General features: G+C 40.5%; 2 protein-coding genes across 3 annotated transcripts in view; one reads left to right on the top strand and one right to left on the bottom strand.

Annotated features, from left to right (window-relative positions):
- The window catches only part of adora2b (adenosine A2b receptor), a 34032-nt gene extending 25869 nt beyond the window's left edge, over positions 1 to 8163 (top strand). For both annotated transcript variants that reach the window (XM_060847900.1, XM_060847899.1), the window contains exon 2: positions 6309 to 8163. In XM_060847900.1, coding sequence (XP_060703883.1) covers positions 6309 to 6987 — 679 coding nt within the window. In that variant the 3' untranslated portion in view covers positions 6988 to 8163. The remainder of the gene's footprint in view (positions 1 to 6308) is intronic.
- The window catches only part of zswim7 (zinc finger, SWIM-type containing 7), a 152569-nt gene that overhangs the window by 27242 nt on the left and 107835 nt on the right, over positions 1 to 17492 (bottom strand). The window lies entirely within an intron of this gene.

Here is a 17492-nt window from a genome sequence, read left to right as displayed (position 1 = left end):
ACTTGATGTTGATTTAGTCCTGACCCACTCCCTTCATGTTTTTTCACCTAAAAGTTGCCCTTATTAGGTCTTGCTTGTTCGTGTTTCACTAGCTACACAGATGCTTTCCTGGTGGTTGAAAATACAGAGTAAAATGTTAGACACTAGTGTCTTTCTACAATGTCATTACATATTCACAAACAGCCATGTGTGATATAAAGAAAAAACACAGGTGACTCAGAAAGTGCCCTCAGTCTAGGGACTGGCTTTGAGCTAGCTGGGCAGAGCCCATGTACTTATGCACGTGTAAATAAATGAAATCAAATTGTTTATGGTAACAGATGTTTGGATCATGTAACTCAGCAGTATGTGATCCCCAGTGATGATCACATTTCATTCATTGATAATGACGGAAACAAAATAATTTTCCTTAGAAGTACTATGGCTAATAGACTAAACTACGAAGAATAGGCTGTTTTAAGAGATCAAATCAAGGAACATTCCCAAGAGGAGAAAGGGAGATAAACAAAGCAAAAAGCTTCTAGCATGACAAAAAGGGAGAGTAAGATGAGGTAGAAAAAGGCTTCTCTGAGGGATGCTAATTTAAATACAAAGTATTCTGAATATTGTGAAAAAAGAAACAAAAACTGCAGAGAGATAATACAAAAAGAGACAGTCAGCCAACATAAAGGGAAGGCAGAAGACTCCACAGTGAAAGGGAGATCAAAGAAAGTGTGGGGCCAATGAGGGATCAAAATGCACATGGAGATAGGGTCACGGTTAAAATAATAAATTAAGACTTTGCAGCTGATGCTGCAGCAACAATGCAATGAAAAAGGAGGGAGCTGAGAAATTAGAGAAACTCAAATTGATTAGGAGAAGGCATTAGAAAGGGTGGCTGTACTGCAATGGCACAAGTCCCTGGGAATGATGAGGATGATTTCCAGGAAACTGAGGGAAGTAAGGGTGGAAGTTGCAGAGGCAGTGACTGAAATATTTCAGCCTTAGATGCAGAGAACTGGAGAATTAGATGTTACACATTTGTAAAACTGCATGAGAGGATCAACCCAGAAAGCACAGGGCAGTCAGTTCAACTTTGGGCCTGGAAGGAACAATATTCTGAGATAAAAATCAACAGTTACTTAGTCACATGTGAGTTGATTGAAGAAAACATGTATAGACTTAAGAAAAATCCTGTTGAACATATTAGAATAGTGGAGTTGATATAGTTTTCACAGCCTTTGAAAGTGCCACATTGCAGTAAAATTGAAACCTATGGAATGAAAGAGAAGTGCCAGATTGGTTTAGTGATGGAAAACAGTAAAATGATGCACAGCTGCTCTCTCAGTGGAGGAGGCAATATAGTTGGGTTCCCTGTGGATTAATGTTAACCACTGCTTTTACGGGGCTACAATTAAAGACTGATTTAGGTGTTCAGGAAATATGTTCAAAATTTGCAGGTGACACACTTTTAAGTGCAATGAATTGAGAGGAGCAGAGACATAGATGTCAAGAGGAACAATCGGGGGCTGTGCTGCAGGAACATGATAAATTTAGAGAGTAAGAACAAGGCCAGATCTCATCAAATAAATGGTACAGTTTCACAGGGAGGAGGTGCAGATTGGGGAACCTGGACCTGTAAACATGGTAGATGGCTAGTGTGCTGACAATTAAACTGCTATTCCCAAATCATCACAAAAGTTAAAGATTTTTGAAGAGTATGCCAATGTTCCTATTGACCTGACTTTCAGACCTGGTTGATAGAAGTCATGGAGCAGGTTTCTCTACTTAACTATTTGTAATAAATAGTAATTCAACAGATCAACAATTATGAACTGTTGACATGTTACTTGCTAAAACTCTAACCCACTTATAAATCTCCTTCTCTATGCACACAGAGAATCACAAAAGGCCATGGGTTCTACAGACACAGAAAAGATAGTTCAGTGGTCCCTGTTCATAGAGTTTGCTGACATGATCCTTTTTTAATCAGAATGCTCTTTCTCAAGTTTTCTTTCCTCAGATGCATTCTTTATTTGCAGGAGGCACAGGGGTTTCACATTTATAAGGGTCCTTAACTTATCAATTAATTATCATAGCTTACAGCAATTGGAAAGGCGGGGGGAGTAAACTGGTTGTCTTCAGGTCTGAGGTGCTGTCTGAACTGAAAACAAGCTCCTTCTTATTAGAGGGTCAGTGATTTCTGGGAAAACATTCACATCCCCAAACTGCTCAGCTACCTGGAGCCAATCATACAAGTTGTTGGTAGGCAGAAGGCCCTAATAGTCACTAATTAACTGATTAATTATCAACTTGTGGTTGGGCAAATCACCACTTGTACAGACCCTGGGTTGCAGCTCATCTGTAACTTTACCTTTCCCCATTACTTGAACCAACAACTGTGTAATCAGCCCTGATAACGCATGTCAGTTAACTTGCTTTTTAAAAAAAGTGGTGATCCAACAAACATTAGCTTTTCAAACAGCCCTTTTCTCATTTCAGTCCATTATCAAAAGTAGAGAAAAAATATAATATTTATACTGGGCAGGTTGTAAAAGCATTTAGATGGATTTGGGCTTTATAAATGGAAGCAGAATACAAAGCTGTATTGTGGTGAACCTTTACAAAATACTAACTTAACCTTAAAGGAAGTGTTATCTCCAATTTTACCCATCATTCTTTTGGAAAGATATGGAGGCTTTCAAACGGAGATTTGGTTGAAGTATTCAAAATCATGAGTCTGGTCAAAGTACTTTTGGGAGAAATTATTCCCACCACCAGAAAAGTTAACAACCAGGAGATGGTGATTGGCAGAAGGATCAAAGAAAATATGAGGGAACTGAGTTTTAATATGGTGGCTGGTTAAAGTCAGGAATAAACTGCATGGATGTGTGGTGGAGGCAGATTCAGTCACAATGTTCAATGTAGAATTTGAACATTAGTTGAAGGGCCAAAAAGATGCAGGGCTTATGGGAAAAGCCAGGAGAGTCTACCTGATTGGATAGCTCTTACTGATAGCCCAATGGCCTCACTCTGTGCTGTCACCGAAGGAGAAATACTCTGTACTTCATTGTGCAGGATATTGAAACAAAATAGAGGTATACTTTTTTTCCCAGCTAAAAGAGCCACTTGGTTAATATTTGACAAATGTTTACATTGACTTTCTGCCATGTTAAGTAATTTTTGTAAGTTACTTTGAGAGTTTATTTTTAAACAAAGCTTGAGATCTGAATGAGGGGTTGAAGCTTCCTGAGTGAATCAGTAAAGTGGCTCAGGTATAGGTTTACTTGGAAAGATCTGTCCATTGTAAGAAACAAGGAAACTGTTCTTTTCCAAAAACTGAAATCATAACAAGTCAGAGGTTTTACCTGGAGCTGGAATACTAAAGACAAACTCGGGTGAGTTGGACAAAATGGTCTGTATGGTTTATGTTCTATGTAATGCAGCATGAGAAGTAACTCAAACTACTTCCATGACTCCACTGTCAGCTCTGTGCTCAATGGCTAGATTATTACGAGGTCAACAATTTGACTTGAAAATAAAACTGAAACCTCATTGTGCCAGGAAGAGTCCTTTAAGGGCTTCTGATAGTGAACACTATGCAATTATTGTAAGGAAGGAAGGGGTTAACTGATGAACCTAGAGTGAGAGTCAGCGGTAATGACCCTACAGGGGAACAATGTGTGATGATGAAGAGTGAAGGAGGGAGTGACTCCTGTTTCTTGTAACTGACCCAAATACTGACCAAGTACTAACAACCATCACTGGCAGAAATTCTCAACTTACACAGAAACTTGTCAGAGGCAGATCCTGAGAGTTAATCGCTGTTCATTCAGGGTTAAAGGGATAGGGGACGGGTGTGGGTCTGGGTGGGATGTTCTTCAGAGGGTCACTGTGGCCTTGATGGGTCGAATGGCCTGCTTCCACTTTGTAGGGAGTCTATAATTATAAGAATTATCACAAGTAAATTTGAAGTAATTTACATGTATTCAATAAATAATTGTCTTAATGTCTGGAATAAAAGAGATGTGTCTAACCAATGTCCTTGACTCCTTTGAGCGAGTGACAATTCAAATGAACTGTGAAACTACAATTACTGACTGATACTTCTTGATGGCTTCAACAAGATATCACATGAAAGGCTATTAATTAATCTCAAAGTTGTAACAGAGCTAGAGGGAGTAGTGAAAAATGGAAGTGATTATGTGCAGAATAAGCACGAATGGAGGAGGTCGAGGTGATGTGGAAGAGCAGGCACATTTAGAATAGGTTAGCAAAACACTGAAAGTAGCATCTTGAATGACTAAGACCATAAAATAGGTTAATAGAACATACAGCACAGAAACAGGCCATTCAGCTCAAACGCTGTTTGCTCTACATGAGTCTCAGCATATCTTTATATTCCTTTCTCCCCCATGTCATTATGCAGCTTCCCCTTAAATGGTGTTAACATAGAATGTTACAACCCGGTACAGGCCCTTCGGCCCTTGATGTTGCACCGACCTGCAAAATTAATCTGATGCTCATCTAACCTATACCATTCCATTATTAACTATATCTTCTGGCACTACCCCTTCAACAATGCTGACATAAAGATCAAAGCCAAAGGCTCTGTAATCTCCTCCTTGACGTGCCAGAGAATCAGAGGATAGATTCCATCCGGCCCAGGAGTCTTTTTGATTTTCAGATCTTCCAAAATTGCTAAAACGTCCTCTTTGTCGACCACAATCCCATCTAATCTAGTAGCCTGTAACGCTGTATTCTCACTAACATTACCCTTTTCCAATGTGAATACTGGCGAAAAGTATTCATTTCGTGCTTCTCCTGCGTCCTCAGATTCCACTCACAACTTCCCACTACTGTCTTTGATTGGCCCTAATCTTGCTTTTACTCTAATCATTCTTTTATTCATGATGGTATGCCTGCAGAATGCCTTTGGGGTTTCCTTGATCCTATCCGCCAACAAAAACTCCCAGCCCCCTCCTGGCTCTTGGTTATACCAAAGTATAAGGCCATAAGACATAGGAGCAGAAATTAGGCCATTCAGCCCATTGTGTCTGCTCTGCCATTCATTCATTGCTGATAAGTTTGTCAACCCCATTCTCCTGCTTTCTCCCTGTAACCCTTGATACTCAAGAACCTATCTATCTCAGTATGAAATATAATCAGTGACCTGGCCTCCATTACCTTCTGTGGCAGTGAATTCCATAGTTTCAGCACACATTGGCTAAAGATGTTCCTTCTCATCTCTGTCCTAAAAGGTCTTCCCTTTACTCTAAAGCTGTGCCCTTGGGTCCTCATCTGTCCTACAAATGGAAACATCTTCCTGACATCCACTTTATCCAGGCCATTCAGTATTCAAGAGAAAGGATGATAAGGTGATCTTCTTAAAGACAGTTAGGTTAGGCTTGCCCTGATTGATGAGCCTGATACCATCCTGAGGTGGGTACATTGTTGGAGACTATTCTGTAGAAAGCTGACCTTTGGTGCCAAATCAGCATTGCAGAAGGTCTCAGCAGATAACCTATTGTGATTCTTTAAGAAAGTATCAGAGAGTATGAAAGACTCAACTCCCATCTTTTGCCAAATTTTGACAGCGTGCTGCATTGAAGGCTAGCACACAAAGTATAAAAAATGTCACTGCACAAACTGTTAGAAGATTGGAATCCTGCTGCAGAAGGTAGTCTCCCATGGAGCCATGGAAGTGACTAATGCAGAATCCCAAGGGACAAAGATTTTTATTATTGGTTGATTAATGATTTGCAAGTGTAAATACAAACAAAAATAGAAGTGAAGAAAAATTAACCAACAAGGTGCTCTCTGATCAGGCCCAGGCAGATAGGTTTCCATTGTTTAGTTTGTAGTTTCCAGTCTTTATTGTTCCTTCCAAATTTCATCACTTTTTAAATGTTTGCAATAAATTCCATTACTATTCTTCCGTCAGATTTAACCATCTTGTAAACTGTAGGAAGTACAACTTAGTACTCAGTTGGAAAGGCATTTGGCAAGAAAACAATTGAAGGATATGTAAAGAATTTGATTATTTTTGAACTTGTGCTGTGTGTTGATTGGTGAATTCTGATCTTATACGATCACATATTTCAAGTGTTGGAGTTTTAAAAGAATTGAAACATATTAACAGGTTATTCTTGTGTTAGGTTGAGTTATTTTCCCTCTGTTCCTTTCCATTCATTTCCACTTATGGAAAATGAAAAAGAAAGTAAGCTTGGGAAAACATGTTGCATTTCCCAATGGCAAATGCAGGAACTGTTTGAAGACAATAGGTGTTATTATCTGTTTCCTGATGGTTTTTTTTCTGGTTCACACAGATACAAGGGGCTGATAACTGGGAGACGTGCCAGGCTGATTATAGCAGTCTTCTGGATCCTGTCTTTTGTGATTGGTTTGACTCCATTTTTTGGCTGGAATCGGAAGAGTGAGGTGGAGGCTAAGTGCAGAAACAGCACAGTCTGGACACCACATCCGGAGAACAATTCTGCCCTCCAGAACTGCTCGGTGACATGCCTCTTTCTAAATGTGGTTAATATGAAATATATGGTTTACTTCAACTTCCTGGGCTGTGTCCTGACCCCATTGCTCATCATGCTGGGCATTTATGTAAAAATCTTCACTGTTGCTAGAAAACAATTGCAAAAGATTGAGCTGAATTCTGTAAATTCTGACACTTCCAGAAGGTTCTTACAGAACCAAGTAAGAGTTGCAAAATCATTGTCCATCATTGTTGGGTTCTTTGCCTTCTGCTGGCTTCCACTTCACGTCCTAAACTGTATTAATCATTTTCACCCAAAGTACTTCCAAACCATGGATGTGCGCATCATGAACGCTGCCATTGTTCTGTCTCATGCTAACTCTGTTGGTAATCCCATTATCTATGCCTACAAGATTCAAGAATTTCGCAATACATTCCACAAAATTATTTTCAAGCATATTCTGTGCAGAACAGACGATGAATTTAAATCTGAAACTCTGCGAGGAGCACATTCGTAAAGGCACAGAAATGTTGACAGAAATATCTGGGAATCCTGTGGACCTCATAATTATATACACACAGTTTACAGATGCACTGTTGACATGTCTTTTTGTGTTAATTTTAGGAGGGAGAAAAGAATACCATTGCAATCAAAGGAAGCTGTCAAACGTGAAAATCTTCCCTCTGCAAATAATTTTTCTCCTAAACAGTATAAATGGAAATCCAAAAAACACTTGTAAATGAGATTACTGCTAGAGCTCTGAGCTCTGTTGCATTCACCATTTCAAGGATGTAACTACCAGCTACATTGTGGTGTGATCCAGCAGTGATGTAGATGTCTGTCATGCCTCCACAGTCAGATGTGAAGCAGATATTGTCTTGTTAACTTCAAGGTGCATAATAGTTTTCAAAATAGCATCATCATTATTCAAAGCAAACACTTGATGAGTTTTATTTTCAAAAGTGGGACAGAAAACATCGACTTGTGGTTTTATCATTGATGAAAAGGGGATGTAGCCAACATGAAACACATAACTGGGTGACAATACAAAATTTCTTTATCTCTTCTTCCACTGCTCCACAACAATAATACCATGGCGTTGAAGTTCCATGGACTCAGTTCCAATGGCTAAATGTCCGTGTGGGGTGTCAGTGGGAGGGTGCCTCATCCATGAAGCCAACAGGAGAATTCATCTGTGAAGCACTCGGGTCTTGTTGGCAGGAATTTCAACATACCCTTAGATGCCAACTCTCCTCTGATTAGACCATTTTTGAAATCCAGATGGGACTCATAGGACACAGACATCATTAGTCAGGCCACTATATACCTCTATTTCACTTACTGGTCAACCAGTATTGCCACAGTTGGACTGGGAATTTACAACTATTCACCTTGTCCATTATGGATAAAGGTTTAACTCCTGATAATCTACAGAATAGCAAAGTGTGGCCAGCTCCTTTGAAGCTTCTGCTGGGATTACAGAGGAAAACTAGTAAATTCCCAATAGAGGTTAATGGGCCTTGATTTCACTATAACAACTGCCAATAGGTCCCTGGCTCTTCACCTTCTACAATAACATTCGGATCACTTTGTGTGTTACCTTATTAGTTGTTGTAAGCTTATTCAGGCGAAAGTGAGGACTGCAGATGCTGGAGATTAGAGTCACGATTAGAGTGGTGTTGGAAATGCACAGCAGGTCAGGCAGCATCTGAAGAGCAGGAAAATCGATGTTTCGGGCAGAAGCCCTTCATTGGGAATCCTGGTGAAGGGCTTTTGCCCGAAATGTCAATTCTCCTGCTCCTCGGATGCTGCCTGACCTGCTATGCTTTTCCAGCACCACTCTAATCTTGACTTGTAAGTTTGTTCACCCAGTCATGAACAGCTACTCCTGTACATTTTCATGTCAGTTTTACTATAAAAGGTTTTGAGCTGGGAATGTGAATGTTGGGAGATTCATATTACATTTGATTTTGGGGCAAAATCCTCTCATGACACATGAACAGGAAAGATTTGGAAGGATATGAGCAGGGGCAGCTAGTTTAGTTTGGGAACATTGTTGGCAGGGGCTAATTGGACCTAAGCGTCTATAATCTGGCAGTGGATGATTACATAATAGAGATTGGTTTTACAATGGTGCTTAAATTTCTACATTTGTAGACATATAAAAGGCTACATTACGGCACAGAATAAACTAATTATTGATAAAATCTTGCTAAAAATTGTATGATTGATGGGATAAATTTATGTGAAAATGTAACTGAAGAAGTTTGAGGCACAACATTTTGAACTTGATGTTGGACTAACTTACTCAATTGTTATTAGATTTCAATTTATTTTATTTCTCCCAGTCTCCTCCCATCTCACCTCTTTCCTGTCTCATCCCATCTCTGTTCCCATGTGTCTCACAGTACCCACTCTGTCTCTCATGTCTCCCCTGTCTCACCCCTCCATCATTACCTACCTACCTAGCTATTGAAGCCTTGCTCTGTAGCCACCATCAACATGTGTACTTCGATTCTGACTTCCTACTTGGCTCAGTTCCACAGTTTGGTTTGCTAACTCTGTGAATGACAAAAGCCCTTGCTTGTAGATTGGATTACAGATTTTCCTGGGTTTTGAACTACTGATGCCAACAAATTGAAGCTGCTGGTCTTTGAACAGTGTCATAGAAATGACTCAGAGTCACAGAACCCAGAAACAGATCCTTCGGTCCAACTCGTCCATGCCAACCAGATAACCCAATCTCGTCCCATTTGCCAGCACTTGGCGCATGTCCCTTTAAATCTTTCCTATTCATGTACCCATCCAGGTGCCTTTTAAATGTTGTAATTGTACCAGCCTCCGCCACTTCCTCTGGCAGCTCATTCCATACATGCATCACCCTCTGCATGAAAAAGTTGCCCCTTAGGTCTCTTTTATATCTTTCCCCGCTCACCTATGCCCTCTAGTTCTGGACTCCCCCACCCCAGGGAAGAGACTTTGTCTATTTATTCCTTTCCATGCCCCTCATGATTTTATAAACCTCTATAAAATCACCCCTCAGCCTCCAATGCTCCAGGGAAAACAGCCCCAGCCTATTCAGCTTCTCCCTATAGCTCAGATCCTCCAACCCTGGCAACATCCTTGTAAATCTTTCCTGAACCCTTTCAAGTTTCACAACATCCTTCCAGTAGGAGGGAGTCCAGAATTGCACATAATATCCCAAAACTGGCCTAACCAATGTCCTCCACAGCCGCAATATGACCTCCCAACTCCTGTACTCAATGCTCTGACCAATAAAGGAAAGCATTCCAAACACCTTCTCTATCCTATCAATCTGCGACTCCACTTTCAAGGAACTATGAGCCTGTACTCCAAGGTCTCTTTGTTCAGTAACACTCCCCAGGACCTTGCCATTAAATGTAGAAATCCTGCCCTGATTTGCCTTTCCAAAATGCAGCACCTCACATTTATCTAAATTAAACTCCATCTGCCGCTCCTTGGTCCACTGGTCCATCTGATCAAGATTTCATTGTACTCTGAGGTAACCTTCTTCGCTATCCTCCACCACCTCCAATTTTGGTGTCATCTGTAAACTTACTAACAATACCTCATGTGTTCACATTCAAATCATTTATATAAATGATGAAAAGCAGTGGATCTAGCATCAATCTTTGTGATACACATAGACCTCCAGTCTGAAAAGCAATCCTCCTCCACCACCACCACCCTAGCATCTACCTTCTGTAGTTCTGTATCCATATGGCTAGATCTCCCTATATTCTATGTAATTTAACCTTGCTAACCACTCTATAATAGGAACGTTGTTGAACGTCTTTTTGAAGTCCATCTAGATCACGTCCACTGCTTTGCCCTCATCAATCCTCTTTGTTATTACTTCAAAAAACTCAATCAAGTTAGTGAGACATGATTTCCAATGCACAAAGCCATGTTGACTATCCATTGTCAGTCCTTGCCTATCCAAATAAATGTAAATCCTAACCCTCGAAATCCCCTCCAATAACTTGCCCACCACTGTCAGGCTCACCAGTCTATAGTTCCCTGTCTTTTCCTTACCACTATAGCGAACCTCCAGTCTTACTGCAACTCACCTGTGACTACTAATGATCCAAGAATCTCAGCAATCATTTCCATAGCTTCCCATAAGGTACACCTGATCACGGCCTTGGGATTTATTCACCTTTATGCGTTTTATGACATCCAGCACCACCTCCTCTGTAATATGGACATTTTTCAAGATGTCACCATCTATTTCCCCATATTCTGTATCTTCTATGTCCTTGTCCACAGTAAACACTGATGCAAAATACTTGTTTAGTATTTCCCCCATCTCCTGCGGCTCCACACATAGACTGCCTTGCTGATCTTTGGGGTTCCTATAATCTCCCTAGTTACCCTTTTGTCATTCAATTATTTATAAAATCCCTTTAAATTCTCCTGTTTGCCAAAGCTATCTCATGTCTCCTTTTTGCCTTCATGATTTCCCTCATAAGTAAACTCCTACTGTCTTCATACTCTTATAAGGAGTCACTCAATCTCTGCTGCCTGTACCTTCCTTTTTCTTGATCAAAACCTCAATTTCTCTTGTCATCCAGAAATATACTGTCTCTGGACTCCTGTTTTTGAAGGCTTCCCATTTTCCAGCCGTCCCTTTATCTGTGAACATCTGCCCCCAGTCAACTTTTGAAAGTTCTTGCCTAATACTGTCAAAATTGGCCTTCCTCCAATTTAGAACTTTAACTTTTATATCCTTTTCCATCACTCTTTTAAAACAAAGAATTATGGTCACTGACCGCAAGTGCTCCCCCACTGACATCTCAGTCACCTGCCCTGCCTTATTTCCCGAGACTAAGTCAAGTTTTGCACTTTCTCTAGTAGGTATATCCATTAGGGATACTCATTTTTACAAATCCCTTTGTGACCATTGGTGTATCCCATAGACAAAATAATTTATGTAGCTAAGCCTTCAGGAAATTTCTACATATTTACAATGAAGTTTAATTGTTGGCTTCAGTGTTCCCTGACTGTTCTCAGGCCGAAGTAGCAGAGATTCCCTGAAGCTGTTTGAAAGGAGCCTCACCTGTAAAATATCAGCACAGTGGTGACCTTCGTGACCAGAAACACCCATTTTTGGACAATTCTGGATTTGGATTACTTTTCCTGTACACGGATACACCATTATAAATGCATTCCTCTTTGTCTCAACATTATTTCACAAAACAAACTACCTAGTCCTTGCTGCTATCTGATCCTTGATATAATACACAACTTCAAAGCCAATCAATAGCACATTAGAGATTGAAGCAAAAATTTAAATCCACACCCTTCATTGTTATAGTTAAAACAGCAAAAAAATTGCAAAAATAAACATTTTAAACAAACTGAGGAACAGGACAATGCCAACACACACATACAAACAAAGTCCTGAGACTGTATTCTTGTCACGGCCAAGAAAGAGAATCAAGATAGCTCTCACCGATACCCTTTATGTGGAAGTTTGGTTCAATAGCCACCATTTCTCTATTCAACAGACTCCACACCAAAAAGACTTGCATTTATACAGCGCCTTTGATAACAAGGGCTATCCCACAATGCCCAGACATTAAAATAGTTTTCACTGCAGAGATGTAGTTAAGGCAGTGGATAGTTAACCATGTTACTTCAGAGACAATAGCTCAGGAAGCAAAGTTTTTACAATGGTTGTACAAAAAGAACACTGTCATTCTCTTGTCTTTCTCCTTCATTTCTAGCATCCACACTCATTTCTGTGCCTTGATGTCTTTCCCCCCCATTTCTAGCTAGTTTTCCTCATGTCGTAATTGTTTCCTGATTTTTTTTCATTATTCTCATTTACATTGATAAATGTTACCCTTCCTTTATTGTGTTGCTGCATTCCAGCAGCATTTCTTACATTGCAGTAGGGCTGCATTTCATTTGCAGTCCCCTCTCTGCAGTTAACACAGCCTTGGACTCTGTATCCTCGTCATTTTATTTTGTTTATCAAACTGAAGTTCATAAAAGCATTAAAACTGACCGGTTTTAATTTCTGATATACCACATCTGTACTATTTTGCTCTTGGTTAAAACCACCAGTGTCTGATAAAGAATAACCGTAAACTAAACTCTTACTCCAGTCTGCAAACATCATTGCATTATTGCCAGAACAGCAATTTCTCTTTGAGAATGTGGATTCCAGAGTTGGTAAAGGTAGGCTGTGCAGTGGAGTGATGCAAATGTTTCAACATTATATAATTTTATTGTTGCTCATAAAATGTGACAAATACAAAACAAATATACAGAGAACCACAGGGAGGAAGTTCCCTTCAATGGGAGAGACCAAAGCTTGGAGACAGTTTATTCATGAAGTTTCCCTTTTAAGACTGAGATGAGCAAGAGAGAGGAGCTGTAGAAAGTCACCAACACCTGAAAGAATAAACAAGAGAATGACTCTGTGCTTCTGAAACAGTGAGAGCATGCATGCGATTTAGATCGGCAGTACAGGTAGGAGATCAAAACTAGCAGCAAAGGAGTAGGCCTAGTAGAGCTGACCTATGTGTGCAAGAGAATGAGTGAGAGTCAGACAGAGTGAGTGAATGAGAGAGAAAGTGAGATATAGAGTGAGTGAGTGAGTGACTGAGAGAGAGGGAGATACAGGTAGTAGTGGCAGAGCACTCCTTCAACATGTTTCTACAGGTCATAGCCAAGTATGGCACACGGGTAGATAATTGGTGGTATTTTCTCTGTCTCTCTTTTTATTGACCAAGTGGTTTAAATTAGGAGACATAATTATTTCTGAACAGCACAGCAAAATTTTAAAATCTAAATGATTTAATCAAATGGAATAGAGTTGGGTGGGAGGCAATGTATTGCAACTATAGTCTGTGGGAACTGGTGGACACCAGTGTGATCCATGGTGACCACATCTGCAGCAAGTGTTGGCTACTCAAGGAACTCTGGCTCAGAGTTGATGAACTGGAGTCTGACATGTGGATAGTACAACACTTCAGAGAGGGGGAAAAGATACATGGACTTTGTTTCAGGAGACAGCCATGTTCTTCTGATTAATTACATCAAACAAACCATGGTCATGTGGATGTGATCTGAAAATGTGTTGCTGGTTAAAGCACAGCAGGTCAGGCAGCATCCTTCATCAGGGCTTTTGCCGAAACATCGAATTTCCTGTTCCTTGGATGCTACCTGACCTGCTGTGCTTTAAACAGCAACACATTTTCAGCTCTGATCTCCAGCATCTGCAGACCTCACTTTTTACTCATGTGGATGTGATTGCAAGTGAGGCAGTTGTTGAAATCCAGAATTTAGTTTTGGAAGAGCCTTAGCCAGTGTCCTTATCCAAAACGTGTGAGGTTCACGCTCCCAGTGTGGACAGGGGCACAGGCTGTAGGGAGGATGAGTGAACTGACCAGAGGACCATGGCACAAAACATCATTTAAGTATGGCAAGGAAAGAGAAATAAGATAGAAATAGAAGATAGCACATTAAGGAAATAGAGTCCCAAAGACTGGTACCAAGGTTCAGGACATTCCTTTGGGCTGGAGAGGAACTTGGTGTGGAAGGAAAGGATCCAGATTTCACGGTCTATGTAGCTACCAGACATAGGTGGAACTAGGATAGATGTTCTACTGAGAGATCATGAGCATTTTGGGCCTGAATTAAAAATCAGAACCACAAAGATAATAATCTCCAGATTACTACCTAAAACAGAGGCAGATTGGCACATGGTAAATAAGATGAAAGAGGTAAACATGTGGGAGTGGTGTGGAAGAAATGGATTCTGATACATAGGGCTCTGGCACCAGTACTGGGGCAATAGAGATGTTCCACTGGGACAGGCTTCATTTGAACCTTGCTGGGTCCAGTATCCTGATAAATCCTACAACAGGAGTTTTACACAGAGCTTTTAACTAATTATGAGGGGTATGAGGATATAATTGAAGAGAAATATCAAAAAAGAGAGCAGAAATGCAAGATATTGAAGAGGCAAACTATAATCAAAGAATGACTGAAAGGGGTATAAAATATAAGCCTAAGAGTGCAACTGAAATTAAGACCAAAGTAATAATGTTAAAAAGTTAAAGTCTCTTTATCTGAATACACACACATTTGTAACAAGATAGATGAGGTGACGGCAGAAATGAAATTAATGAATATGACCCTACAGTTATTACAGAGAGGTGGTCACAGGGTGACTATGATTGGAGACTTAATATTAAAGGGTATTCAACATTCTACAAGAATAGACAATAAAAGAAGGAGGTGGGCTGACTTTGTTAATAGAAAGTGGTCTCAGTGCGGTGGTGCGTAATGACATAGGTGCAATAGATCATGTTCTGGAATCAGAAGAGTAGAAATAAGGAATAAAGGAAATGAAGTCATAGGTCCCTGAAGAGTTGCTTCTCTTTAGGACAAAATATAAGTTGGGAAATAATGGAAGCATTTAAGAATGGCAATACAACTGTCATGTGATTTTAATTTGCATAGTGACTGGACAGATCACATGGATAAGGATAACATGAAAGATGAATTTCGAGAGTACATCAGGGATAGCTTCTACGAACAATGCATTAGAGAATCTACCTGGCAACCTACCTACATCTAGGAATGTATAATGAGGTTAGATTGATAAGAGATCTCAGTTACGGATCCCTTAAGGATAGCAACATGGTAGAATTTCAAATCGATTTTGAAAGAGAGTAACTCGGGTCTGGAATGGCGGGACTGCCTTACGCTGAAAGACTGGAGCGACTGGGCTTGTATACCCTTGAGTTTAGAAGACTGAAAGGGGTTCTGATTGAGACATATAATATTTAAAAGGATTTGACACTCTGAAGGCAGGAAACATGTTTCCGCTGATGGGTGAGTGCCGAACCAGAGGACACAGCTTAAAAATATGGGGTTAGACCATTTAGGACAGAGATGAGGAGAAACTTCTTCACCCAGAGAGTGGTGGCTGTGTGGAATGCTCTGCCCCAGAGGGCAGTGGAGGCCCAGTCTCTGGATTCATTTAAGAAAGAGTTGGATAGAGCTCTCAAGGATTGTGGAATCAAGGGTTATGGAGATAAGGCAGGAACAGGATTCTGATTAAGGATGATCAGCCATGATCATATTGAATGGTGGTGCAGGCTCGAAGGGCAGAATGGCCTACTCCTGCACCTATTGTCTATTGTCACAAACCAATGTCCTCAACGTAAATAAATGCAATTACAGAGGTCAGAAAAAAAAGTGTGTCTGAAGGGAGTTGGGAAAATAAGCTAAAGGGGAAGTCATTGGATGAGCAGTGGAAAAGACTTGTTGGAAATTGGGGACCCATTAAACCTGTGTTGACGTAGTATTCCCCACACAGTATTTTCTGTTCCTGAACCAGCTGGTGCATGTATTCAAGCTTCTGTATCTTCAGCCTGATGGAAGAGGTTATAGGAGAGCATTACTGGGGTGGGGTGACTCTTTGATGATATTGGCAGTCTTTCTGTGGCAACAAGCTGTTTAAATGGAGTCGATGGATGGTCTGCGCTGTGCATAAAACCTTTTGTAGTTTCTTACAGTCCTGGGCAGAGTAATTGCCATACCAGGCCATTATGTACCCAGACAATATGCTTTCTGTAGTGTATCTGTAAAAGTTGGTGAGGGTCCTTATGGACATGCCAAATTTCCTGAGCTGCCTAAGAATGAGGCGGCGTTGTTGTGCCTTCTTGCCTGTCACATCTACGTGGAAAATCCAGGACAGGATATTGGTTAGTGTCACCCGTTAAGAACTTGACGGTCTCCATCATCTCAACTTCAGCTCTGATGATGTAGATGGGGGCGTGTTGTTGTGGTTCGGTTCGCTGAGCTGGGAATTTGTGTTGCAGACGTTTCGTCCCCTGTCTAGGTGTGTTCTCCTTTCTTTCTGAAGTCAATGATTAGTTCTTTAGTTTCGCTGGCATTGAGAGAGAGGTGTTGTTCTATTTGTACCACATCACCAAGCCCTCTATCTCCCTTCCATATTCTGACTCATCATGCTTAGATATCCGCTCAACCACAATGGTGTCATCAGCAAATGTGTAGATGGTATTTGTTCAGAAACTGGCAACACAGTGGTGGTGTACCGTACTGTCGGGTGCTGAGGACATATCCTTGGGGAGGTGCCCCGGTGTTGAGTGATACCGTGGAGGAGGTGCTGCTGTCTGTCTTCACTGATTGTGGTCTTACTTAAATGTACTACAGTAATAACTGGCCTATCACAAACATAAACAAAAGATTTATCAAGGACCACACTACCTTATGATGAATGCAAAGTTTTCAGATATAAGAAGGTTTTATTCTTAGAAGGAATGAAAATGAACCTTCAAATGGAGGTGAAGGGGCCAAGGGTCATTTTGGTATCATGAATAGCCGGCCATTGTCATTTTAGATTGATGATTGATGTTTAGATTGATGATTGTCACAGACCTCGATATAATTTAGATCAACAGATAGGTGAGCTGAGAGGGCTACGAGTGAGAGGATCCAAAGGGATGAGTCACTATCTTGAGGGAAGACCAAGAATTTCTCTATTTCACATTTACAGTAAAGGATTAATAGAAATTTCTTCCAGCCAAATGTTAGGAAGACTGATGTCACTGTAATCAGACCCTGGTCCAAATTCCATTCCCTAATCATCACCAGCATCCCTCTATCTGGCAATAGTTTGAGATTAAACCAGCTTGTTTACAACTTTGATGTTATGTTAAACTCTAAGATGAGCTTCCATTTCATTTTTGCAACTTCACTAAAACTCCATTTGTACTTTTATCATAGAACATAGAAAAGTACAGCACAGAACAGGCCCTTCGGCTCAAAATAAAATAACAACCTATGCACCCCTCAATTCACTGCTATTCATGTCCAGCCGTCGCTTAAATGTCCCTAATGACTCTGCTTCCACCACCACCACCACTAGCAATGCATTCCAGGCATTCACAATTCTCTGCACAAAGAACCTACCTCTGATGTCCCCTCTATGCCTTCCTCTTAATATCTCAAAAC

Source organism: Hemiscyllium ocellatum, chromosome 31 (assembly GCF_020745735.1).
Source record: "Hemiscyllium ocellatum isolate sHemOce1 chromosome 31, sHemOce1.pat.X.cur, whole genome shotgun sequence".
NCBI classification, from domain to species: Eukaryota; Metazoa; Chordata; class Chondrichthyes; order Orectolobiformes; family Hemiscylliidae; genus Hemiscyllium; species Hemiscyllium ocellatum.
The sequence above is the reverse complement of the archived record's forward strand: the minus strand, read 5'-3'. Positions and strand labels throughout refer to the sequence as shown.